This window comes from Protopterus annectens, chromosome 3.part1 (genome assembly GCF_019279795.1).
Source record: "Protopterus annectens isolate FY-2018-M chromosome 3.part1, PAN1.0, whole genome shotgun sequence".
NCBI classification, from domain to species: Eukaryota; Metazoa; Chordata; order Ceratodontiformes; family Protopteridae; genus Protopterus; species Protopterus annectens.
This window is the reverse complement of record NC_056732.1, coordinates 517,585,207-517,611,230: the sequence shown is the minus strand read 5'-3', so window position 1 is coordinate 517,611,230 and position 26,024 is coordinate 517,585,207. Positions and strand designations below refer to the sequence as shown.

At 41.1% G+C, this 26,024-nt stretch overlaps 1 protein-coding gene across 1 annotated transcript in view; it reads left to right on the top strand.

Annotated features, from left to right (window-relative positions):
* LOC122798197 (tetratricopeptide repeat protein 21B-like) overlaps window positions 1–26,024 on the top strand; it is a 1,733,894-nt gene that overhangs the window by 1,575,541 nt on the left and 132,329 nt on the right. Inside the window, exon 25 of the mRNA XM_044066946.1 lies at window positions 8,369–8,567. Within this exon, the coding sequence (XP_043922881.1) occupies window positions 8,369–8,567 (199 nt within the window). The remainder of the gene's footprint in view (window positions 1–8,368; window positions 8,568–26,024) is intronic.

Here is a 26,024-nt window from a genome sequence, read left to right as displayed (position 1 = left end):
GAAGATGAAGAGCCTGAGATGTGTGGTACGATGCACACTGTGGAACATGTGAAGAAATAAGGTCATCAGTGCAATAGCCAAAGTAGCTCCAGTTGCACGGAAGGTCAAAAAATAGACTGATGTGGTTTAGGCACATGTGCTGGAAATCCAAAGATAATCTGATGAAGAAGATTTGGGAAAGACATAAGGAAGGCAAGAGGAAACAAGGATGTCCAGAAAAGAGATGGCTGGATTGCATGAGAGAAGACCTGTGATAGTTAGGCAAGAATGGCATCGAACTCAGAGTGACAGAGATGGCAACAGTTAATTTGGCACCCTGATATATTGCAGAAAATGGGAAAAGGGGGTTGGTAATGGCGATAATTATTAGTAATATTCAGAGATGGAAAATAAGAAATTCTAACTTGTAATGTATTAGTCTGTAGAAACAAACAATCTTTGTGAGACAGATGTTTTGGATAACAGAAAATGTCTATTTGCAATAATGTTCAGGTCATGTTAAAGTGAAGTGTGAAGAAAATGGCAGGGGCTACTAAGAGAATATTAGGTTACAATTCTATTAAAGACTCAACAGAATCGGCCCTTCTGTTAAACTCTCGATACAGTACCCAATATCAAGTGTAACATCCCTTGTTACTAAGGTTACTGGACATGATGGAACATTGCATACTTATGTCTACAGGAAACCGGTTGCCAGACAGATGTGACTGCACAGAAGCAGCCACACAAAGAAGTTAGTTGTTAATAGTCAAGCACTTCTGTATCACTGCCTTTATTTTAGTGAGACAGAAAGATACACAAAATTGGCACAATTGAAAGAAGCTATGTTTGTTCAACGGAGTTTGACAAGGCAGCAGACAGAGCAGTATGGCTACCATGGGAACAGCTGATGTGATGTCAGTCTTGCCTTTATTCTCACTTGTGTGTCAGATCCACTCCATCAGATCCATCTTGACCTTTTACAAAAGCTTGAGGCCTTCAGCAAAGCACGTGGACATTCTATCTTACCCACAATGCAGTTCCCTAACTCCCCCAGTTCCCATTTGCCACTCAGGGAAAGATGTGGTTCTCTCAAGAAGCTCTGGGCTAAGTGACAATTTATTATATATTTTTACTACTTTCTTTCTCAAGTTTTTCTATAGAACTTAGTTTAGCAAATTCTTTACCCTTTTTATGTCTGTTTTAGTTAAAGGATGATTTTCTGAGTGTGAGTGTTGTTCCCCTTTCATACTTTCCCCTCCCTATGTCCGTTTAAGTTAGAGGAACTTTGTTGCTCGAGTGTTTTTCTCTCCATCTGTCCCTTTCAATGTCCATTTAAATGAAAGTACATTCCTTTTTTTAGTTTAAAAAACACACCTGTTTAAGGTAGAGGACGTTACTTTCTCTGAGTGCGTTACTTTCCTTGCCTTGCTTATTTATTATGCCTTCAACCAGTCAAAACAGGCTATAATGAAACCCAGTGAATCAAAAAAAAAATCACAGAACAATCAGGGAAAAAAACATCCATTCTGAAAAAGAGTTAGAAAAATCCTTACCTCATATAAACTTTTATTGTTTACTCTTATTGAACTAAATTTCAATTTGAACTCAAATCATGTAACTGGACAAAACTAAAGTTCCTTCCCCTTGATGAGGCAGTGTCATCATTTAACAATTCATTCCTTACTATACTTGACTCGCATGCCCCTAAACGCTCAATAAGATTTAAAACTCAACTAGCACCCTGGCTAACAACAGACACCAAAACCAAAATAACAACTAGAGACAAAGCGTGGGATAAATGGCGCACTACCAAACTACCCCTAGATCGTATCAAATTCCAACAACTAAGAAATGAGACTAAAAAGCCATCATACTAGATAAGAAAAAATACTTCTACAATCTGCAACATAAACATCAGAACAACCCTCAAAAGTACTGGGCAGGCATAAATAAACTTCTCCAACCAGGCAAATCCACTACTCCGACCCCAGGAACATTATCTGACAAGAGCCAAGAAGATATAGCCAATTCATTCAATACTTTCTTCACAGAAACCATCCAGTCATTAGCTAACCAACTTTCTCCTCCCCACACTTCTACAAACACTATACCCAACTCACCAGTCTCTTTTAACTTCCAGCCAGTGTCCACATCCTTTATCAAATCCCTTTTGAAAAAACTGAAGCCAACCACCCTTTCAGCCGATCTTCTGCCGGCTGAATACCTGCAAATTGCTGCAGATGTCATAGCCTACCCTATCTCAATCCTAATTAACAGAACCATAACCGAGGCCTCAATCCCCTCAATTTGGAAAATATCCTATGTTATTCCACTCCACAAAGGAGGTTCATCCACAGAACTATCCAACTATAGACCTATAGCCATACTATCACCACTTGCCAAAATTATGGAAAAGTGCATGCACAACCAACTAATGCTCTATCTAACCCAAAATAAACTACTCACAGACTCTCAACATGGATTCAGACCCCATCATAGTCCAACCACTGCCCTCCTCTCTTTTACTGAAAACATTAATCTTAACCGGAATAATAAAAAAATATCCTCCGCTCTCTTCCTGGACCTATCGAAAGCCTTTGATATGGTAAACCATCAGTTACTTCTATATACTTTAAAAACCCTGTATCTAGATACTCCAGCCCTTGACTGGTTTCAAGCTTACCTCACTGGGAGACAAGAAGCAGTAATGTGGCAAAACAAGCTCTCCTGCCTACTACCAAATACCATAGGAGTTCCTCAAGGTTCCATATTAGGACCTCTCCTCTTTTCAGTCTTCATAAACGACATCCAGTCATCCCTGAAGCCACCTGCATTCAATATGCAGATGACTCGACTATAATATGTTCCAATGCCTCTCTTGCAAATCTACTAACTACCACCCAACATAGCTTCACCAAAGTCGAAAACTGGCTTGCCAACCATCTCCTGATCTTAAATCCAAACAAAACAAAGTTACTTCTCTTCTACCCAACCAATAGATCTCCGACTGAAAACTTCACTACAAAATCCAATAATGGGACCATCATCTCCCCAGACACCTATACAAAGCTATTAGGAGTAAACATTGACAATAAACTCAGATTTGATATACATATCAACCAAGCCATTAAGTCAGTCAACAAGAAACTTGGGACCCTATATAGAATTAAAGCCTTCCTTACCTCGAATGCCAGGGCAGCCACAGCCCGTTCACACCTTCTCTCTACCCTACTATATGCCTCTCCTGTCCTCACTCACCTTAACAAATCTGATCTGGCCAAGCTCTCATCCTGCTATAATCACATTGCCAGGTTCATTACAGGCCTACCCTACAGAACATACCACTGTACTAACCTGAAAAAGCTTGGATGGATAGAATTCCCACACCTTCTTCATCAGTCCCAACTCATAGAGGCCTTCAAAATCCTTAAACAACCTGAGAATACCCCAGCACTAAAAAACTTAATGACTCCCTACTCCAATCTAAGCTGCCTTCGCTCAGCAAACAGACTCCTTGTCAAAACAACTAAATCTCTCAACCTAGGTGGTGACGCGCTGTTTGCTAACACCACTGGTAAAATATGGAACTCTCTCCCAAATAACATCACGCTTGCAACTTCTCTAAGTCAATTCAAAAATAGTCTAAAACTCCACTTCAAGTCACACTGGCTATGTCCTTGCTCAAACCCAGACTAGCTCTGTGCCATTAACTAAAACATAAACAACTAGCTAAGATGATAAGTACTTTGTATACTGTGATAAAGAAATATGTATCCTGTCTAACTCTATGTCATTATACTGCCTACTGTCCTTGCTAATATGTTATTAATGTTACATTTGTAGTAATCTCAGAAATAGTAATGGCAGTCTTGTACTTGTATGTAAATAGCCTATGTTTTTGTTAAGTTCTTTCAGCTCATTTACTGTACCTAATTATCAATGTAACTCTGTTGGAGCTTTTCTCCCCGGGCCTCCGCTGAAAAAGGACATGTATCCAGTCGGACCATCCCGGTTAACAAATGTAAAATAAAATAAATAAAATAAAATAAAATATTGCAGAGTGATGTGGTCTGTTCCCAGAAATGAACAATACTGATTCCTGATGCTCCTCTGCCTTGCTGCAGTAAAAGGTTTGCCTGGAACTGCAAAATAGAAACAACCAGGAAAAACAGTATAACCTTATTAAAATTATGTTAAAACATGAATTATTGGCATAGTATCTGGTATGGTAAGATTAGAAAAATTGTTATATGACTCATGGCTTCACCACTTTTCGGGGGAACTCTGCAGCTACCTTTACAGCAATCAGGTTTTCTGCATACCCGACAGTCTGGCATCTCATTTCACAATATTCAATATGTGTATGTGAGAGTATGTGCGTAGGTATATGACCAAAGAAGTACATAGCACTTTCCTTAACCACATATTACTAGTCTTAGCTAAAGATCTCAGTACTGAGATGCAGCTATTGCAGATAACACGTTTCCCTTATAACATTAGAGCAGGCATTGAATAAATGTATAGTTCCTTGACCTTGCAGTCTCATGAACAAACTACTTAGCTGTCAACCAGGCAGTCTATTTTATTTGTTATTTTGTTTGCTTATTTGTTTGTTGATCAGAATAGAGCACTGATCTGAATGAACCATTTCAGGTTCAGCCTGGTGTTATACAGTATAGTAAACATTAGTATGTAAGGAATGACATAAGTTATTTAGTTAGATTAGATAAAGATAAAATAAAAAATAATAGACATTATAATTCAATTAGAAATGCTTGATTCTATCACATAAACCATTTACAAAATATTACAAGTTCCAATGAATGGTCACAGTCACAAGTTTAGGATGAGGAATGCATGGAGAATAGTTAGGATTTGGGCACTAGAGAGGTGTAGAATACAAACTAGAAAACAAATAGGTAGAGGGATGTAATTGCATTGAGGAGTGCAGACAAGTTTAAGGAGATGTAAGGGAGGGGAAAGGAAAGCGGAAAGTAAATGAATTATGGGCTATATGATGAGGTAGGGTCATCATGTGTGGAGGTGTCCAGTAAATAAGGTTATGTTTGTGTTAAGAAAGCATTTACATTGAAACTATTGAAAGTAGCAAAGAGTATAATACAGGGAAAAAATCTAATAAACTGAAAATAAAAATAATAAAATAAAAACATGAAAGGTGTAGACAAATTGTATTGCACAGTTTACTCCCCACACCATAAGCAGGGAACTCTGAGTATGATATATTTTGCATATCTAGTGTGTATTTTTTCAGGACATGTTTCATGTAAGAATAGAGTGGCAAAAAATAAAGAACAGAAGGAAGGACAGAAAGAAATAGAAAAAAAAGAAATTCTTATGACCTTGCCTTACAGTATTACATATCATGCATTTTCCTTTCTGCTTGTGCTGTTTTTTAGCATTTCTCACTGTCACCCGTATGAAACTCTCCACTGGATTAAAAAACATTTTACATTTGGGGTAAGGCACTTACCATGAGCTTGCAAGAGTCACCAAACATTGGTAATTTCAAAAATATATTATGCACTTTTTTTTAATAACATATACACGTAGAGAAGCAATCAAGACTTTTGGAATGGTCCCACCACCACTCCTGATATAAAAACAATTGTAGTACATGTAATGCTTTAAGTGAAGTTAAGTACAGACTGGCAGATCTTGCCGGCTGATACCTGGATGACCACTGCTTATCCCACCATGCCACTGGTTTTGCATAGTACTCACGTGTGTAAATGTTTTGGGAGATATATATAGTGGATATAAAAGTGTACACACCTCTGTTAAAATGCCAGGTTTTTGTGATATAAAAAACATCAGACCACAATAAATCATTTCAAAACTTTTCCCACCTTTAATGTGACCTATAAACTGTACAATTCAATTGAAAAACAAAGAAATCTGCTAAGAGAAAACATAATAAAAAAATTTAAAAAATGCAATAAGCTGGTTGCATAAGTGTGTACATCCTTAAACTAATACTATGTTAAAGCACCTTTTCATTTAATTACAGCATTCAGTCTGCCATCAATTAAAGAGACTCTGATTAACCCCAAATAAACAGCTGTCCTAGTAGGATTTTCCTGACATTTACTCAATTGCCTGCTACAGCAAAAGCCATGGTTTGCAGAAAGCTTACAAATCATCAAAGGGATTTCATTGTTGAAAGTTATCAGTCAGGAGAGGGGAACAAAAAAATTTCCACAGCATTGGATATACCATGGAACACAGTGAAGACAGTCATCAAAAAGTGGAAAAAATATGGGACAACAGTGGCATTGCAAAGAACTGGACGTACCTCCAAACTTGATGAAAAGACAAGATGAAAACTGGTCAGGGAGGCTGCCAAGAGGCCCACAGCAACACTGAAAGAGGTGCAGAAATTTCTGGCAAGTACTGGTTGTGTACTACATGTGACAACAGTCTCCCATATTCTTCATATGTCTGGACTATGGGGTAGGGTTGCAAAACGGAAGCTTTCTCCTAAACAGAAAAACATTCAGGCCCAGCTAAAATTTGCCAAACAATACATCATCTCCCAAAAGCATGTGGGAAAATGTGTTATGGTCTGATGAGATCAAGGTTGAACATTTTGGCCACAATTCCAAAAGGTACTTTTGGTGCAAAAACAACACTTTGCGTCACCAAAAGAACACCATCTCCACAGCGAAGCATGGTGGTGGCAGTATCATGCTTTGGGGTTGCTTTTCTTCAGCTGGAACTGGGGCTTTAGTCAAGGTGGAGGGAATTAAGAACAGTTCCAAATACCAGTCACTTTTGGCCCAAAACCTTCAGGTGTCTACTAGAAACCTGAAGATGAAGAGGAATTTCACCTTTCAATATGACAATGACTCCAACCATCCATCCAAATCAACAAAAGAATGGCTTCACCAGAAGAAAATTAAAGTTTTTGAATGGCCCAGCCAGTGCCCAGACCTAAATCCAATAGAAAATCTGTGGGATGACTTGAAGAGGGCTGTGCACAAGAGATGGCCTTGCAATCTGACAGATTTGGAGCGCTTTTGCAAGGAAGAGTGGGTAAATATTGCCAAGTCAAGATGTGCCTTGCTGATAGACTCCTACCCAAGAAGACTGAATGCTGTAATTAAATCAAAAGGTGCTTCAACAAAGTATTAGTTTAAGGGTGTGCACACTTATGCAACCAGCTTTTTGTACATGTTTTATTTTTTATATTTTTTCCCCTAACAGATTTATTTGTTTTTTCAATTGAATTGTTCAGGTTATAGGTCACATTAAAGGTGGGAAAAGTTTTGAAATGATTTATTGTGGTCTCATTTTTTACATCACAAAAACCTGGCATTTTAACAGGGGTGTGTACACTTTTTATATCCACTGTATACTACATTCCAACAACTGCAAACTAAATGTCCTACTTAGTTATGTGATAGTCAATGTATGGTATGATGAGGTGCAGCTGCGCAGTTGCTGTTTTTGTATATTGATCTCTGTTGCTGTCGTGAGTAGTAATGGGCTATAGTGATTACTGCATGGATGCTCTCTCCTATCAAAAAATGTAAATACATGTATTTAAGTGAATTGTTTCAGCTACTGTGGTTTCCCCTTATGGTCACTGATTTAATCTGATTTCAGTTCCCTTTCTTTGCCGACTATAACATGCTCTGCTACATCATGTTCCATAGTGTTGTGCAATTCCTATATCACCTCCCTCATGCATGTCTTTACATCTGTGCTCAGTCCAGGTCAGGTCTTCATCAGCTGGAATCAAATTATGCCTTACAAACATAATGTAGTTCCGTAACAGTGTTGGAATCACATTCTGAGTACTTTGCATAGTGGATACTGCTGCTACATGAAATATAAGTTCTTTACCTCAATGCCTATGTGTATTGAGGGGGATTTTGTCTTGGTGAGTATATCATTATGCTTTTGGAATTTAGCCTTTTGTATCTACTTCCTTTAGTAATTCTTCACTGAAGTATAATTTTAGGACATGTAGTCTAAAACACATCACAAATTCTCTTTTCTGTCTGCATGTGTATTGTGTGTGTGTGTGTGTGTGTGTGTGTGTGTGTGTGTGTGCATGTCCTTTATTTTTGCTGTAATTCAGGTCCTATTCTATGATTTCACTTCCAGTTATGTTTCCCATCTTTCTGGGATGTAGGTCACAATCCATTCTGAGAGCCTAATATCTGTAGTTGCTGCCACTGCTGCTAGTTCAGTGATGTTAAAATGACAGAGCTCTTCGCAACTTGTCGCCAATACTACAAATGATTTAGTGTTGGTTGTTTTAAATAGAAAGCCAAAATGTAATGAATTTTAAAGGCATCTTAGAAATGAACAGTTTCAACAATCCTTCATTATGCAATTCTCTTTTATGTTCCTTTCTTAGCAATTTTTCAGCAGAGCGCTATGAGTCTGAGCAATTAGCTGTAAAGACTGCACAGAAACTTTTGAAGGAATTCTACCCCCGTTCAAAGCAGCAGCAGGATCAACTTTTACTGCTAAAGAACATTTGTCTAATGGCAACTAAAGACAAACAAAATATAGAGACAGCTCTACAAGTTTTCATGAATATGGCAACTGCTGAGGTGAGGGAATGGACATTGTTTACTTCATTTTATGAATTAACAGTTGCTTTTTACACATGTTCTCTGTAGTCTTAACTAAAAGACTAATTCTTTTGAACAGCATTCGCACTTTAATGCCTGAAGCAGTATAATGTAGTTACATACACATAAGAAAAGAGATGCTGTCATTTTTTAAATGTGTAAGCCGAGATCCTATGCTTCCTTCTAATGAAACTAGAGTGATAGTATTTAATTCATAATTCAATTTTGGGGCTGAATATGTGACCCCAAAACAGATATTCAGTTGGCAACATTTTGCATTAATTTAGATTAATTCCCTAAATATACTATTTTTTTAAGGAACTTCTTAATCATACCTCCATACTTATGCAATCAGAATTCTAACTCCATTTGACCTTATTTTTCACTGACTCTGAATGCATCAACCATGGCCCTGTGGTTAAAATGTACCTCCAAGGCATGCAGACTGCTACTTGTAGATAACTGAACTAAGTGCTGAATGAAAGAATGCCTTATGCGAGCAGCAATTTCATTATTAAACTGCCATTTATCCAGTTATATAAACATTTATTTATTTGAATTTTGGTAACTTCACTGTTTATCAGTTAGATAGATCTTTCTCAGTTGTACCACAAGATAATTCATGGTAACTAGCAAGAGTCATTATGAGACCAGCAACGAATATACTTTTCAATCAAAAATTAATGTTTTTACAGAAAGGTGAGCAAGCATGAGTTGACATTACTGTGGGTGATGGGAGTATGAAATTTTGATGGCACTGTAGCGATAACTGAGATCATATCAAGGTCTTCAGGAGTCACATAGGTTGAAAGACCAAATCTACCATCTTCCTTAGGGGTGAAAAGAAGGAACACATATACCACAGCAGGATTGAAACAGGAGTTTTTTTTTTTTGTAATAACAGCAACCATCATTTTTGTGAAATTTGAAGATTTATTAACATTAGTATAATAGGAGGTTACTAGGCTAATGGCCCTGGGGCCCTTACAAGCCTAGCCAAGAGTTTATCTCCGAAAAGAAACATCAGTCAGCACTCATTGTCCTTGCCAATGAGGGACACAAGTGGAACCCCTGGGACAAATAATGGTCAGTGAGGTACTTTATTTAATGTGTATAGGAAGTCTGTTCCAGAGATGGGGCAGCCTCTGGGAGACAAACCTGTCTCTCCAGCAAGTTTTGTTTATGTTGCATATTAGAGTCAGGCCTTCCTAGCGGGTAATGCACGAGGAGTTAGACTTATGGATATGGAGCATTTCTAGTAGGGCAGAGTCAGAGATTGCCTTTTGGGCGAGACACAGATCACCTTGGACAGGTGCTGGAGGCCATGGATTATCTTTGTGAGGTATTTCTGTGGCCTTTCCAGTTGGTGCAGATGTTTGGAGAAGTACAGACCAAATGGAGCGTTATACTTAATTATTGGTCTAATGAGAGAGGAATATAGTGAGGTAATAACCTCCTTTTTTCTGGATGCATTCCCTTTACTTATGAGATGAACCAAGTAAAAGGCTTTTCTGACCACTGCCTCTACATTATGGCAGAATGTGAGATTGTTATCAACCTGAGTACCCAGGTCTCTCACCACAGGTATGTGTTCAGGGGGTTGCTGTTGATGTGGTAATCAGTAGGGTCTGTGTTTTTGCAGAATGGTATGATAATACTTTTTTTGTGTTTAGCTTGAGGCCATGACTTTGGCACCAGTCATTAGTTGCTGTGAGGCCATCTTGCAGTATGTTAATATAATTTGGGGAGTCAATGATAGCTCCCAACTTACAGTTGTCCGCAATCTTGGTCAACCACAGGTCTTTTGTCTTTGCCTGGACCTCTGAGAATAGATTCCAAACAGCAAGGGTCCAAACACAGATCCCTGGGGAACTCCACTAGTGACAGGTCTGTTATCGGAGGTGGAGGTGCCTATTTTGAACTTGATGGTCCTGTCGGTGAGCCAGTTGGTCACCCACCTGATGAGATAGAGATTTAGGCCAAGTTGTGTTAGCTTTTCAATGATGCCTGAGTGAGGGATTGTGTCAAAGGCCTTGGCCAAGTCAAGGTAAGCTGTATGTCCTGACTTTCCCTTATCCAGGCCTTGGTGACAGTCTCAAAGAAGTCAACCAGGTTCAACAGGCAAGATTTGCCCTTGACGAATCCAGACTGGGTGGGGTCAAGTGCTTGGAGATTGCCTATGTCCTTGTTTATGAGATCCATAATAATACACTCCATGGCTTTACAGATCAGGCTTGTCAAGCTAATGGGGCAACAGTTTCCAGGGTCAGTAGTGGCACCACCTTTGTGCAAGGGGATGACAATGGGATTTCTCCACTCTGCTGGAATGAAGCCTATACTTAAGCTTTGGTTGAATAGGGTGCTCAATAGTGAAGCTAGTTCTTGCTGGAGATGGTGCAGAATACAGCCTGGGATACTATCAGGTCCCATGGAAGCTGTGTTCTTTGCCTTGGATAGGGCCTTTAACACTTGATCTATGGAGATGTGAGGTGCAGTACAGTCAGGGATGTTGAAAAGGGCCTTTGGGAGGACAGTAGGTGAAGTTTGCTGCAGGCTGGCTAAGTCAACAGGATCAGTGTAAGTGATATTGTTAAGTACTAATTTGGAACAAACCTGGACTTTGCCATGGAGATTTCTGATGTAACTGAAGAAGGCTTTGTGGTTTCCTTTGTTTCGGAGGCTAGTTTTGATTCATAATTAGCTTTGGAGGTTTTCACTAGTAGGAAGAACATAACAATAGTAGTGGTTCAGCGGTCACCCATATTGGCCAAGTCCAGAATGTTATCTCCCCTTGTGGGGGATGAGATGAGTTGGTCTAGTGTATTAGAAGTGATGAAGTCAAAGAATCGTTGAGTGGGTGCATTAATGCAGGCATAGTTCACCCAGTGTATGGTGGGGTAGTTGAAGTCGCCAGGGATCAGGGTGTTAAGGGGTACCTTGATGGAGTCAAATAGATCCAGGTAAGAGGAGTGGGTGTCCTGAGTCATGGAGGGAGGTCTGTAGCTGGCTATAACTTAGGTGTCTTGCCAACTGTCAATTGCACCTGGAGTAGTTCCAGTGCATCACGCTGGCAGACCAGTCTGGAGGTGTGCCTGTCCTTAATGAAGATAGAGACTCCACCACCCCCAGTCTTCCTGACCTCATTTTGGGGTCGGAATATGTGGAATGAGGTATAGCCTGGTAAGGTAGGGGTGCTCTCCGCAACCCTGAACCAGGTTTCCATGACAGTACAGACATCAGCATCTTCCAGTGGAAGGATAGCCTCCAGTGAGTGCATTTCAGGTTAAGGCTCCTAGCATTTAGCAGCATGATCTTCAGTTTGCTTTTTGACAGAACTTTTATGTTGGAAGATTTGTCTTTGGGACATTGCCTTAAAAGGCACAATGGGAGAGATGAGAGCCTTGGCCAGGATCCGGAATCCCAGTGATGACAGGTGGAGGCCATCTCACCATGTCATCCCAGGCAGACAGATACTGGATCCCCTTTGAATGACACCACAAACCAAGCCAATTCTTGAAGTCAATTATTTTTTGTTGGCATTGTGGTAACATTCTTGGTGAAGGTAGAATGCTGCTTAGGGCTAGGGCCATACCTGCCTGGAACACATACTCTGAGAGCTCAATCATGTCTGTCTTCATATAGTCCAGAAAGGCAAGTCTCAAGTCATTCACACCAACATGGACAATGACAGAGTCATACTTGTACTTGTGGAGAGACTTAGGCATTTACTAATTACTGAATATAACAATTTCCATTATTAGTTGAATGATTTTAATAGAAATGTGTTAAAATCTTACAGTGGAGATGTGAAAAAGAGCATCTGAATGAGATATTTATAACAGTGAATAGGCAGTAACATGCAGAATTAAATAATGTTGTATAAAACTCATCAAGTGAATGTAGTGAATAAGAGAGAAGTCACATTGTATTGAATGACATTCTACAGTTCACAGGCACTGGTAGATAGCCATTCTTTTCCTATAGTATGGTCCAAAACACTCTGAAGACACAAACAGATTAATAATATTTTGTCTTAAATTTTAACAGGCTGCTGTGAAAACCATTCACTTGATTATGGGCCTTTTTTCAATGAACATTTTATATTGATTATGCCCCAAAGTCTGAAATGAAACACAATATATATGACAGAAGTTAAAGATTAAGCAAATTATATTAGTGGCAAAAGGCAACATATAATCTTGAGTGACAGCAAATTCAGTCAACAAATGCAGGAACTCTGTTAGGGCAAAATACTCTGATAAAAAATGTCCACCGAATGAGTCATAATCTCACACAAATTGAAGTTGTGCTTGCATAATAATATACAAACCAACAGACATAATTATCAGAATATACAAATAACGTAATATCAATGAGTTATATAAATGGGATTGTAACTGCAGAAATGCATGCATCTTATGCAATATCTTAGTTGTACTATAGTATAGCCATGTCAGTCACTAAGAAAGTAGCTTATCTTGCTTTTTGAATGGATCTATCAGTTGCCGATATAGTTCATGAAAAAAATGCAACAGTCTCATATCTGCAAAAATCATGTGGATAAGAATCTGTAGTATTCATCAGCTTTGTGCCTTGTTCTGTATTGTGACAATAGAACCTAGTACATACAATACTTTGTGCTGTCTTATTCATACAGTGCGCAGGTAAAATAGATGTCAACTTCTATACTGTGAACAGACATAGCTTCACCCACTGTCGAAATACAAGACTGCCCAGTGCCTAATCTCTGTAGAGTTACCCTCTGTGACTAATTACACTGAGGGTAATAGAGTACACAGAGTTTAGTCACTTAAAGCATAAAAGTGTTAACTCCATTATATGTTGCTTTAAGAGCTATTATCTAAATAGATACAGACTTTGAGTCTTTGTCACTGCTTGCAGACTGTTATCCCCATCCTGCTTGGATCAAGATGATTGCTTCTGTCCTAGTTGCTTGAGTAACTGCAGAACTTGATAACTGAAACTGTGGTGTTCTGCAACTTAGACCAAATATAATTTTAAGAATGTTTTTTTTAAGGGCATGGCTTACTTCCTGGCTTTTGAAATAATATAATCAAGAGATCTTATCACAAGAAGAACTGCTATGTAATGCACAACTTTAGCACAGAGCTTATAGATATAAATCCGAAGTTCACCATTAGTATGAAATAATAAAGAAAAAAAAATCTTGATGATCAGGGCATCTTAAGCTCTTCATATTGCGTATGAACATTTCCTGTCACAATGTTTTTTCAGTTAATTGCAAAATGCTTTTTTTCCCTTCTTGACAGCATTTATAGATTAGCTGTAATGGAAGGTTGAAACAAAGATTGGTGGTATGAAAGCTAAATACTTTCTGCCACAACCTTAGTGTCATTATGTTTAAGAATTGGGCTTAGCAGTAAATTTACAGACCAGCAAGCTGTGGTGGGAAACTATCTGGTGACTGCAAGACACTTATTGCTCTCATTCTGTGCATCTTTTGCTTATATAATCAGTAAGATTTTCTTTAAAAACATCATGCCACTGCTGTGGGCTGGATTTAAAAACATGGGCGATAAAGAGGTATTGTTTGGCTCTTCTGCTACCCGGGTTCTCAACTATGTTTTTCATCATTTTTTTAATTTAATTGCATTTATTTTAACTGTATTTGCTTTAATATTGCTACACACTCAAGTGTGCTAACTTGCACTGAATTTGAATTGTTGTTACTGCTGTTTAGCTACTTTTCTGAAAAAAAAGTTCTAAGCTTGTTTCCCACCTTTCTTGTAACTAGTCTAGTCCAGATACAGATTTGCTGTATCCAGGACTGTTTGTAAGCTTCTGAGCCCCCAAGCCTTTCTGTGTTGGAGGGAAGCCTTCTAGTTTATCAGTGGGAGTGGTAAGCACTAGGTAGCCTCTCTACCCCAAGAGGAGTGGTTTCTGGCCCAGAAATTGTAGTTTATTGAATGTTTGGGCAGTTTTTCCATCCCTTTCAACTTTCTGGTTTAAAAGCCCACGTTTGTGCGGATTTGCACTTGTTTAAGCTCTGCTCAGTGGCGCCGAGCTGAGGTAAACTATTACTGGTGCCAGAAAGTCTGCTTTTCAGTTTTTCCCTTAGATCTTGCTAGTTCTTTCTCTCTTGCACTTCAAATAGCGTAATCACTTTACACTTCAACAGGTTTTTGTAGCAATTATTATAGCACACCTAAGAGCCATCAGCGCTAGTCATTCTTCACGGAAATAGCTCCAGTACTGAGTAGTTATGACCACCCCTCCTGGCATGATAAAAGGGCAGTTCCCTGCACTTTCTCCTATTAACCTGGTGCACTTGGGCATTCTGAGGCAATGTAAGAACTGCCTCATATACAAGGACAACCCTCTCCTCTTACCTCCCAACACTCAGACTTGTGAGAGATGCATTTGTATCAAGAAATTGGAAGCTATGCACTCTCCAGCCAAGACCGGGCTAGCAGGTGAAGAGGAGAAGGTCAACACCTGCACCACACCACATGGAACACACAGCCCTCTAGAACACCCACTATCACAGCTCTCACATAAAAACACAAACCACACACCCACCTTCGCGGAGGCACTCAATAGAAATTTACCCAAACAGCAGAGACCTCCAAGACAGAAATGCACTCAACCACCACAACACAGCACAGACCACAAGACACATAGCTCACTTCCACAGTCTGCCCCTCAACCTAAGCTCCTAAGGCTAAACACCTTGCCCAATACACTAATCATAGGTGACTCAATAGTGAGGTACACAGATGTCCCACTCACTAGGTTGAATAAGGAGAAGGTAACAGTCAGCTGTCTATCAGGTGTCAGAATCTGACACGTAACACACACACTCAGGTCATTCCACAACAAGTACATGCATGACTCTGTGATTTTCCATGTGGGTGTGAATGACCTGAGACACACCACCCTGGACTACATGAAAAGAGACATGGTGGAGCTCTCGGATTATGTGGCCCAGGCAGGTATGACACTAGCAATGAGCAGTATCCTACCATCACCGAGAATGATACTGCAGTACAAACAAAAAATTATTGACTTCAACAATTTGCTAAGTTTCTGGTGTCATTCTAAGGGGATCCAGTATCTGTCTGCTTGGGATGACATGATTGACAGACCTCAATGCTTTTCCAGAAATGGCCTGCATCTGTCACCCCTGAGTTTCTGGGCACTGGCTACGGCTGTTGCCACCCCTATAGTGCCTTTTTTAGGCGGTGTTCCAAAGACCAAATTACCACTATAACATCTATAAATAAATGCAGTCTGAGGGTCATGCTGCTTAACGCTAGAAGTGTAAATATCAAGATACACTTGCTTGAAGCACTCCTCAAAATGGAGAACATCAACATTTGTGCTGTAATGGAGACCTGGTTTAAAGCAGCAGAAAGCACCCCTGCGCTACCAGGCTATAACTAATTCCTCACCTTTCGGCCCTAAAACAGGGACTGAAGCTCCAAAGGTGGTGGTGTCTCCATATTCATAAAGGATATGCACACCTCCAGACTAGTAGCCCAGCATAATGCATCTGAGATACTTCAGATACAATTAACATTGGGTAAGACTGTGATCTGGGTTATAGCCTGCTATTGGTCCCAAACCATGTCCCTAGACTCTCACTCCACATTCCTAAGCACCCTGGAATCTGTCAAGGTCCAACCCAACACTCTCATACTAGGAGACTTCAACTACCCCTCCATCAACTGGGAAAACTTCTCAAGCACCAATACACTGGCCCAACACTTCCTGGAATTCATCAATTCCAGTGCCCTGGACCATCTCATTCTGACCCCCAGTAGAGGAAGCAACATCCTTGACCTGGTTATTACTAACATGGGCGACCATTGCTCTACACCAATAGTCAATCTCTCCCTGGTCAGATCCAACCATAAACTAATCACCATGGAAATCGAAATCTCACCCCCCCACCCCCCACTGCAAAGGTAACCACCTTGAAAAACGTCTCCAAAGCTGACTTTGGACTCGTAAAAACAGAGGTGGCTAACTTCACAGCACCCATGCCAATGAAAAATAGCTGCATGCCTGCTGAATCATACACCAATACACTGTACGAACATGTACATAAATGCATGGAACTAGCCATACCCAACAGAACCAAGACGCTCTCCAACAAAAAAAAAGGAAGCCAATCTAGTGGTCGCCTGCCATTAATAAACTCTACAACAGAAGAAAGAAGCTGTTGCAGAAAATGTTGAAGCCCCATGATTGGAAAAACTCCCTTATTTGCCTCAACAAAAAGTTGAGATCCCTCATCAAATCCTCTAAAGCCAGCTATGAAGGCAGAATTGTGACAGACACTAAAAACAATCACAAAGCCTTTTATAGTTATATCAAGAACCTCCATGGCAATATCCAGATTTGTTTTGAGTTACTGCATAATGGTACCTCCTATACTGAGCCAACAGATATTGCCAACAAACTGGCTGACAGATTCAGTGCCAGGACCAATCACAATACAGGAAGAATGCCAGACACTCACCATTACTGAAGCCCAGGTTAAAGATGCATTGTCCAAGGCCAAGAATACAGCTTCCATGGGACCCAATAATATATCTGGCTGTGTTCTACATGAACTACAAAGTGAACTGGCACCACAAATATGTGCCCTGTTCAGTCACAGCCTCACCTCAGGCTTTGTCCCTACCGAACTGCACACTGCTACAGTCATCCCTCTCCATAAAGGGGGAGCGACTACAGACCCTGGGAATTATCACCCACATTAGCCTGATGAGTCTCATATGTAAAGCTATGGAGCGCATCATCATGGACCTGATTAACAAAGATATAGGAAATCTCCAAACTCTGGACCCCACGCAGTTTGGCTTTGTGAAAGGGAGATCATGCCTGCTCAACCTGGTTGACTTCTTTGAGTCAGTCACCAGCGCTGTGGATGCAGGTAAGGCAGTGCATACAGCCTACCTCGATCTGGCCGAGGCCTTTGATACCATTCCTCACTTGGGAATTATTGATGAACTCACCAAACTTGGCATCAACCCCTATATCACTAGGTGGATTGCAAATTGTCTCACAGATAGAACACACAGTGTGAAAGTAGCGAACTCCAAGTCAGTCATAAGTGGAATTCCACAAGGATTGATCCTGGGTCCTCTCCTGTTCAGCATCTACTTCTCAGAAGTCCAGGCCAATACAAAGGGACTCTGGCTGACCAAGTTCGCAGATGACTACAAGCGGGGAGCCATTATTAACTCCCCAAGTAATGCATACATCCTACAGAAAGGCCTCACTAAGACCAATGACTGGTGTCAAAACCATGGCCTTAAGCTTAACACCAAAAAATGCATCATCATCCCCTTTGGTAAAAACTCAGTTCCCACTAACTACCACATCGATGGAAGCCCACTGAACACTGAAGGCGTTATAAGAGATCTGGGGATACAGGTTGACAGCAATCTGTCCTTTGACCACCACATTGCCACTGTGGTCAGAAAGTCCTTTTATGTGGCACATCCCATTACCAAGGGTTTTGCATCCAGGAAGAAAGACGTCATTGTCTCTCTCTCTCTCTCTCTCTGTCTACTCTTCTGTCATTAGACCAATCATTTGGCATGTACCTCACTAGTCACCTGCAACAGCTGGAGAGGCCACAGAAGTACCTCATGAAGAGGATCCTATGCATTAAACACATGTCCTACATAGACAGACTCAAAAGACTCCAGCTATTCTCCGTCTCATATTGCCTACTTAGAGGCAATCTCTGCTTGACTTACAAAGCCGTGTCTGATCTAGCTCTGTTAGAAATGCTGCATCTAAAAAAATCCCAATTCCTCCACATCACACACTCCAGAGATCTCAACCTCATTACCACAATCAACAGAACATGCTGGAGGGACAGGTCCCTCACCCAGAGACTGCCCATGCTCTGGAATATACTTCGCATACTTGTCAAGCAGAGCACCTCATTGACCCTCTTCAAGAGAAATCTTGATAAGTGGATGGGTAATAGAAAGTTCACCTCAGGGATCACTCCAGTGGCTGTACTTGAAAGAGGCACTGGGAACTAACTTCTGGTGACACGATGCCAGGGCACTTCTATGGGCAAGGCTTGTAAAGGCTCCAGGGCCATTAGCCTAGTACTCACTTATGAACCTATGAATATGATGAAAAAGTGAAATTAATTCAAGGAGTTTCTAAGATATTTAATGTAATATGATGAAAGAGGGAAATTAATTCAAGGAGTTTCTAAATATTTCATGTACCTCAATAGAAACAAAAAAAAAACAGAGATAGAGAGAGATGACTGTAGGATAACCGAGGATAACAACAGTAAAAAAAAAACATGGCTCTTTTCAGAAAAAGGGACAGTCCAACAGTACAGAAAGACAATGCCAGCATTCCTTACCATCTTATCTCTCTTCACATCTGTCCCCAGAACGGTTCCTTCACATTCCCCTTTGGCAAAAAAGTATTTTGGACTCCTGGGTGTTAAAACTGGTGTAAGAGGGCTACAGGTGGTATTGTATACAGAAACCTCCTTTCAGGGGAATACCTTCCCAACCGCCAGACCAAATTACATTCTTAAGTCTTTAAATACCCAGGGAGTCATAGAACCAGTGCCTTTAACTCGAGTCAAAGGCTTCTATTCCAGTATGTTACTGGAGACAAAGAAAGAGGTCTGTTGGAGACCAATACTAGATCTTTAATTTCTAAACCTCTGTGTGAAAGTAACAAAGTTCAAAATGCTGAACTTATAAAACCTGTTAGCTCTTATTTGTCACAAGTTACTTGGTAACTCTAGACCTAAACGATGACTGTACCATATTCCCATAGCCATAGGCTTTAGAAAATTTTTAAGATTCTCTATTTCTGGGTCACACTATCAGTTCTCTGCATTACCCTTTGGTTTATCTACAGATCCAAGGGTATTTATAAAATGTCTAGTCCCAGCCATAGCTTATAGAAGACTGGCATTCACATCTTTCCTTATTTAGATGACTTGCTTATCTTTACAGAGTTTTTATCCAGATGTCAAGATGCATTAACATGGATTATCCTTCTTTTGAGCAATCTGGGCTTCCAGATAAATATTACAGAATTATCCTTGACTGTGTGTCAGAGGATTGCATTTCTGGGATGCCTTATAGATTCTTCTCTTCTATGGGGCTTTTTAAAACAAGATAAGTTAGGTCTTTATGTGGAAATTTTCCTGAGCTTTCCCAATCAATTTCATACTTCTGCAAGAGAATTTTTCAGGCTAGTAGAGTTCATGACTTCTTAGATTCTCATGATAACTCTTGCCAGATTACAAAGAGAAAGATAAGTGGTTTCTACAAAACACACAGACCCAGCATTTGCATTCTTTGGCATATCAAATTGCAACTCTTAACTTTATAAAAAGGGAATTGCTTTGGTGGAGACAAAAAATACAGCTGAACTAAGGATCTGATGTCAATTTTCATTCTGTCCTTAACTGATGGGTTCGGATCTGATTCCTCGGATATGACTCAGCCATTGTTAAAGCTTGTGGCAACTAAAAACTCTCAAGCTTCTTCCTTACCCATAATGCACCAATCCTGTTACCTCAGATCTTGTTTGCCACTTTACACGAAAGATGTGGTTGATCATAGCTCTTGAGCACTTGTCATATAAGTGTTATCTAGATTTGAAAATTATAATGATATTTGCCTAATTGCTCTTAAATTCTTAAAGATTTTCCTATCCCTTACCAGATTGTACAGTTAGTACTTTTCAAAATACTATTGTTAGTATTTCTTCCCCTGTTTTGAACTATCATACAGTATGTATCTCTTAAATACTAATGTTAGCATAGGATCACAGGAGAGTACTAGGCTAATGGCTCTGGAGCCTTTAGAAGCCTAGCCAAGAGTTTATCCTCAAAAAAGAAACCTTAATCAGCACCTGTTGCCCCTGTCAATGAGGGACAAAGGAGGAACCCCTGGGACAAATTTGTGGTTGCCCATCCACTCATCAAGGTTGAGCTTGAAGAGGGTCAGTGACGAACTTTGGCGTGTATCGGGAGTGCATTCCAGAGATGGGGTAGCCTCTGGGAGACAAGCCTGTCTCTCCAGCAGATTTTGTTAATGTCACATATTAGATCTAAGCTTTTTGATTGGGTACTACGTGAGGATTTAGACTTACAGATATGGAGCATCTCTAGTAGAGCAGAATCTGAGATTGCCTTGTTGACCAGACACAGATCACCTCTGAGCAATCTGTATGATACAGAGGAGAGTGATATGATTTGAGCCTGTCAACATAGGATAGGTGTTGGAGGCCATGGATTCTCTTTATGAGGTATTTCTGTGGCCTTTCCAGTTGGTGCAGGTGTTTGGAGAGGTACATACCAAATGGGGCATTGTACTCAATTATTGTTGGCCTTCCCTGTAGGAAGTGACCTCAGCACAAGAGCTGTAGTAATTGGTTGTTTTGGACCATTTCTAGCTCTTTTGAAGTTCCCTGTTTAAAATCCGCGTTTGCATGGCTTTTGCGGTTGTGCGATAGCTTAAACAAGGTTAAACTTCTTCTGGCTCCGCCAAGTCTGCTCTTCAAATTTTCCCTTAAGGAAGCTCTACTCTTAGTATAATCAGACTACTCGCTATATTATAAACCTAGCACTTGTTCTCAAAACTTCTCTACTAAGTAAGCACTCTCATACTAAGTAAGCACTACATCCACCTACCACCCCTGAGAATATCCACTTCCCTTAAAGGCACAGCACTCCTTTACACTGTTCTAGCATGTTGAGTGGTAGAGTACTGGCGTCCTCTCCAGTTCAGCTGGTTAATCTGGGTATCTTGAGACAATGCTACAATTGTCTCATGTACACAGACAACCCTCTCCTCCTCCCAACAAACACAAATACATGTGAGAGATGCAACTATATAGCCAAACTGGAGGCTGAACTCTCTCAGCTCAGGGCTGGCATGACCAGACAGGAGGAGATGGTAACCACACACACAGCAAACCCAGTCCCACATAGACCTACCACAACTGCAAACCAAACACATAAAAACACAAAGACATACTCGGAGGCTCTAATAAAAAACTTACCAAAACAACAGAGGCTCCCAAAGCAGACATCCAAAAATCCACCACCTCAAAACAAAACACATGCAACACATACTTCAATAAATCAATGTGTCAATCAATCAATCACAGCCCTTAAGGCCAAACACCATGCCTGATACACTAGTAATAGGTGACTCTATAGTCAGACACACTGATGTCCTGCTTACCAGGCTGAACAAGGAGAGGGTGACTGTGAGCTGCCTATTGGGAGCTAGGATCCGCCACATAACACACGCACTCAGGTCACTCCAAAGCAAGTACAAATATGACTCAGTCATTGTCCATGCTGGCGTGAATGACCTGAGATATACCTCCCTGGACTACATGAAAAGAGACATAGAGGAGCTCTCTGATTATGTAGCCCAGGCTGGTATGACCCTGACCCTGAGCAGCATCTTGCCCTCACCAAGAATGATGCCACAATACAAAGACAAGATGATCAGCTTTAATAATTGGCTCAAGTACTGGTGTCATTGTAAGGGGATCCAATGTCTGTCTGCCTGGGATGACATGTTGGACAAGCCACTCTGCTTCGCAAGGGACGGCTTGCACCTGTCACCACTGGGCTTCCGGATATTGGCTAAGGCTCTTGCCACCCCCATAGTGCCTTTTTTAGGCAAGGCTCAAAAGACAAACCCACCTCCTTAGATAACAAAAATGGAAAAAAACTAAGGGTAATGCTGCTCAACTTCAGTAGTCTAAATCTCAAGATGCAGGCACTTGATGCACTCCTCAGTATGGAGAACATCGACGTCTGTGCAGTAACTGAAACCTGGTTCAAGGCTCCTGAGAGCACCCCAGCACTACCAGGCTATATCTCGTATCATGCTTTTCGGCCCCAAAACCCAGCCGAACCACAAAGGGAGGGGGAGTGTCCATATTCATCAAGGACACCCACACCTCCAGGTTAGTAGCAACACATGAAACATCGGAGACCATACAGGTGAAACTAACCATAGGCAAAACTGCTATACAACTGGTAGCATGTTACAGACCACCCTCCCAATCTCAGGAAACCCACTCAGCCTTCCTGAAGACATTGGAGGATATGAATGTATCACAAAATACCATCATACTGGGAGACTTCAACTACCCTAACATAGATTGGGTACATTATTCTAGCCCTAACACCCTAGCCCAAAGGTTCCTGGAATTCATAAATTCAAATGCACTGGAACAACTAGTCACCTCTCCCACTAGGGAGATAATATACTAGACCTGATCATCACAAACATGGGGACAAAATGCTCCACACCGGAGGTATACCCCTCACTAGTGAGATCTGACCACAAACTAATCACCCTGGATATACATATCCCACCTCCACCCTCAGCACAAAAGACCACAGTGAAAAACTTCTCAAAAGCAGACTTCACTCTTCTTAAGACTGAGATGGTATCCTTTAAGCCCACTGGGCCAGTGGATACCACATCCCACAATGCTGAATCCTTCACAAATGCTTTCTATGGACATCTCCAAGAATGCATGGATCATACAATCCCAAATAAATCCAAGTCCCTCTCCACCAAAGGCAAGCGTCCCATCTGGTGGACCTCAGCCATAAACAAATTGTATAACAAAAGAAGGAAGCTACTGCACGACAGAGCAAAATCCCATAAAGGGAAGACATCTCTGATCAACACTAGCAGAAAACTACGTTCTCTCATAAAAACATCTAAGGCCAACTTTGAGAGAAAAATCGCTAAGGACACTAAAGATAAACACAAAGCCTTCTTCAGCTATGTTAGAAACCTGGGCAGAAACCCTCAGATATGCTCAGAGTTAATTCACAACAACAAAAAATACACTGAACCCACAGATATTGCCAACGTTCTGGCTGACAGGTTCAGTGCAAATTTCTCCCCTCCCTCACCCCCAAAAGAAGAAATACTTATCCCAGCTGAATGTAATCTTCCTGTCATCTCAGATGTCCAGGTGAGAGCCGCCCTCAGCAAAGCTAAAAACACAGCATCAATGGAACCTGACGATATCCCGGGTTGCGTGCTACGTGAACTCCATGAGGAGCTAAACCCGCACATAAAAATGCTATTTAACCTTAGCCTTACTACAGGATATGTACCTGAACAGTGGCGTACAGCAACAGTGGTCCCACTCCACAAAGGGGGTACCTCTACAGACCCTGGGATCTACCGCCCCATAAGCTTAACCAGCCTGGTCTGCAAAGCTGTGGAAAGAATCATTATGGAACTCATAAACAGAGACATTGGGGACCTACAGACACTTGACCCCACCCAGTTCGGCTTTGTAAAGGGCAGATCCTGCCTTTTGAACCTGGTTGACTTTTTCGAAACAGTCACTAGAGCCATTGATGAGGGCATAGCAGTCCATACAGCCTACCTGGACTTGGCTAAGGCCTTCGACACAATACCCCACTCAGGCATCATAGATAAGCTCAACAGCTTAAATGTAAACCCTTATGTCACTAGATGGGTTGCAAACTGGCTAAAGGACAGAACCCATAAAGTTAAAATCGCTGGAGCAATGTCAGACTCAAAGCCAGTCACAAGTGGTGTCCCCACAGGGATCTGTCCTGGGACCCCTCTTGTTCGGCATTTATTTCTCAGATGTTAAAGCAAACATGGGAGGGTTGTGGCTGACAAAGTTCGCAGATGACTGCAAACTAGGTGCCATAGTCAATACACCAGCGGACACATACATCCTACAAAAAGGCCTCACAGAAATGGACAACTGGTGCCGGAGTCATGGCCTTAAACTAAATGCCAAAAAATGTATAGTCATCCCCTTTGGGAAAAACAAAGTACCCACAAATTATCACATAGACAGCAACCCACTGAGTACAGAAAAAGTAATCAGAGACCTAGGGACCCAAGTAGACAGTGACCTCTCATTTGACACCCACGTTGCCAAAGTGGTTAGAAAAACATTCTACCTTGCACACCTTATCATGAAGGGATTCACATCCAGATCCAAGGATGTCATTGTACCCCTATACTCCTCCCTCATCAGACCCATGATTGAGTACAATGCCCCATTTGGTATGTACCTCACCCGGCATTTGCAACAGCTGGAGAGACCACAAAAGTACCTCACCAAGAGGATCAAGGGTCTCCAACATATGTCTTATTCTGCCAGACTAAAGAAACTCCAGCTCTATTCAGTAGCATACCGCCTGCTCAGAGGTGATCTCTGCCTGACGTACAAGGCCATGTCCAGTCAGGAACTGATGGACATGCTCCACCTTAAAAAATCCAAATCCATCAGACTCACGAGAGCTAAAGACTTAAACCTTGGCACAAGTATGAATAGGACATGCTGGAGGGATAGATTCATAACCCAGAGGCTTCCCATGCTCTGGAACAAGATCCCAGTTCATGTTAGGCAGAGCCCCTCACTGACCCTCTTCAAGAGAAATCTTGATGAGTGGATGGGAGATCGTAAGTTTACCCCAGGGGTCACATCTGTGTCACTACTAGACAGGGGCACAGTAAACTAATTCTATTATATAAGGGGACCTTCACTGTGTCACTACTAGACAGAGGCACAGTATTCTAAATCTATTCTGTGCATTTTGTACCATTTTATGGGGTGGTGAAAGCCACATCACTATGGCTAGGCTTACAAATGCCCCAGGGCAGATAGCCTAGTACTAAACTATGAAACTATAATGAGGGAGGAGTACAGAGAGGTAAAAACCTCCTTTTTTCTGGATGCAATCCCTTTACTTATGAGATGAACTAAGTAAAATGCTTTTCTGACCACTGCCGCTACATGATGGTTAAATGTGAGATTGTTATCAACTTGTGTACCCAGGCCTCTCACCACAGGTTGTGTGCTTAGGGGATTGCTGCTAATGTGGTAATCAGTAGGGGTTGTGTTTTTGCCGAATGGTAAGATAATACATTTTTTGCAATTAACTTAAGGCCATGACTTTGGCACCAGTCATTTATTGCTGTGAGACCCTCTTGAAGTATGTTAACATCATCTGGGGAGTGAATGACAATACTCAACTTACAGTTGTCCGTAAACTTGGTCAGCCACAGGCCTTTTGTCTTTGTCTAGACCTCTGAGAAGTAGATGCCAAACAGTAGGGGTCCCAGGACAGATCCCTGGGGGACACCACTAGTGACAGGTCTGCTGTTGGAGGTAGTGGTACCTATTTTGACTTTGTGGGTCCTATCATTGAGCCAGTTGGACACCCACTTGATGAGAAAGGGATTTACAAAAAGTTCTGTTATCCTTTTGATGATGCCCAAATGGGGGATTGTGTCAAGGGCTTTGGCCAAGTCAAGGTAAGCTGTATGTTCTGACTTTCCCTCATCCAGTGCCTTGGTGACCGTCTGAAAAAAGTCAACCAGGTTCAACAGGCAAGATCTGCCCTTG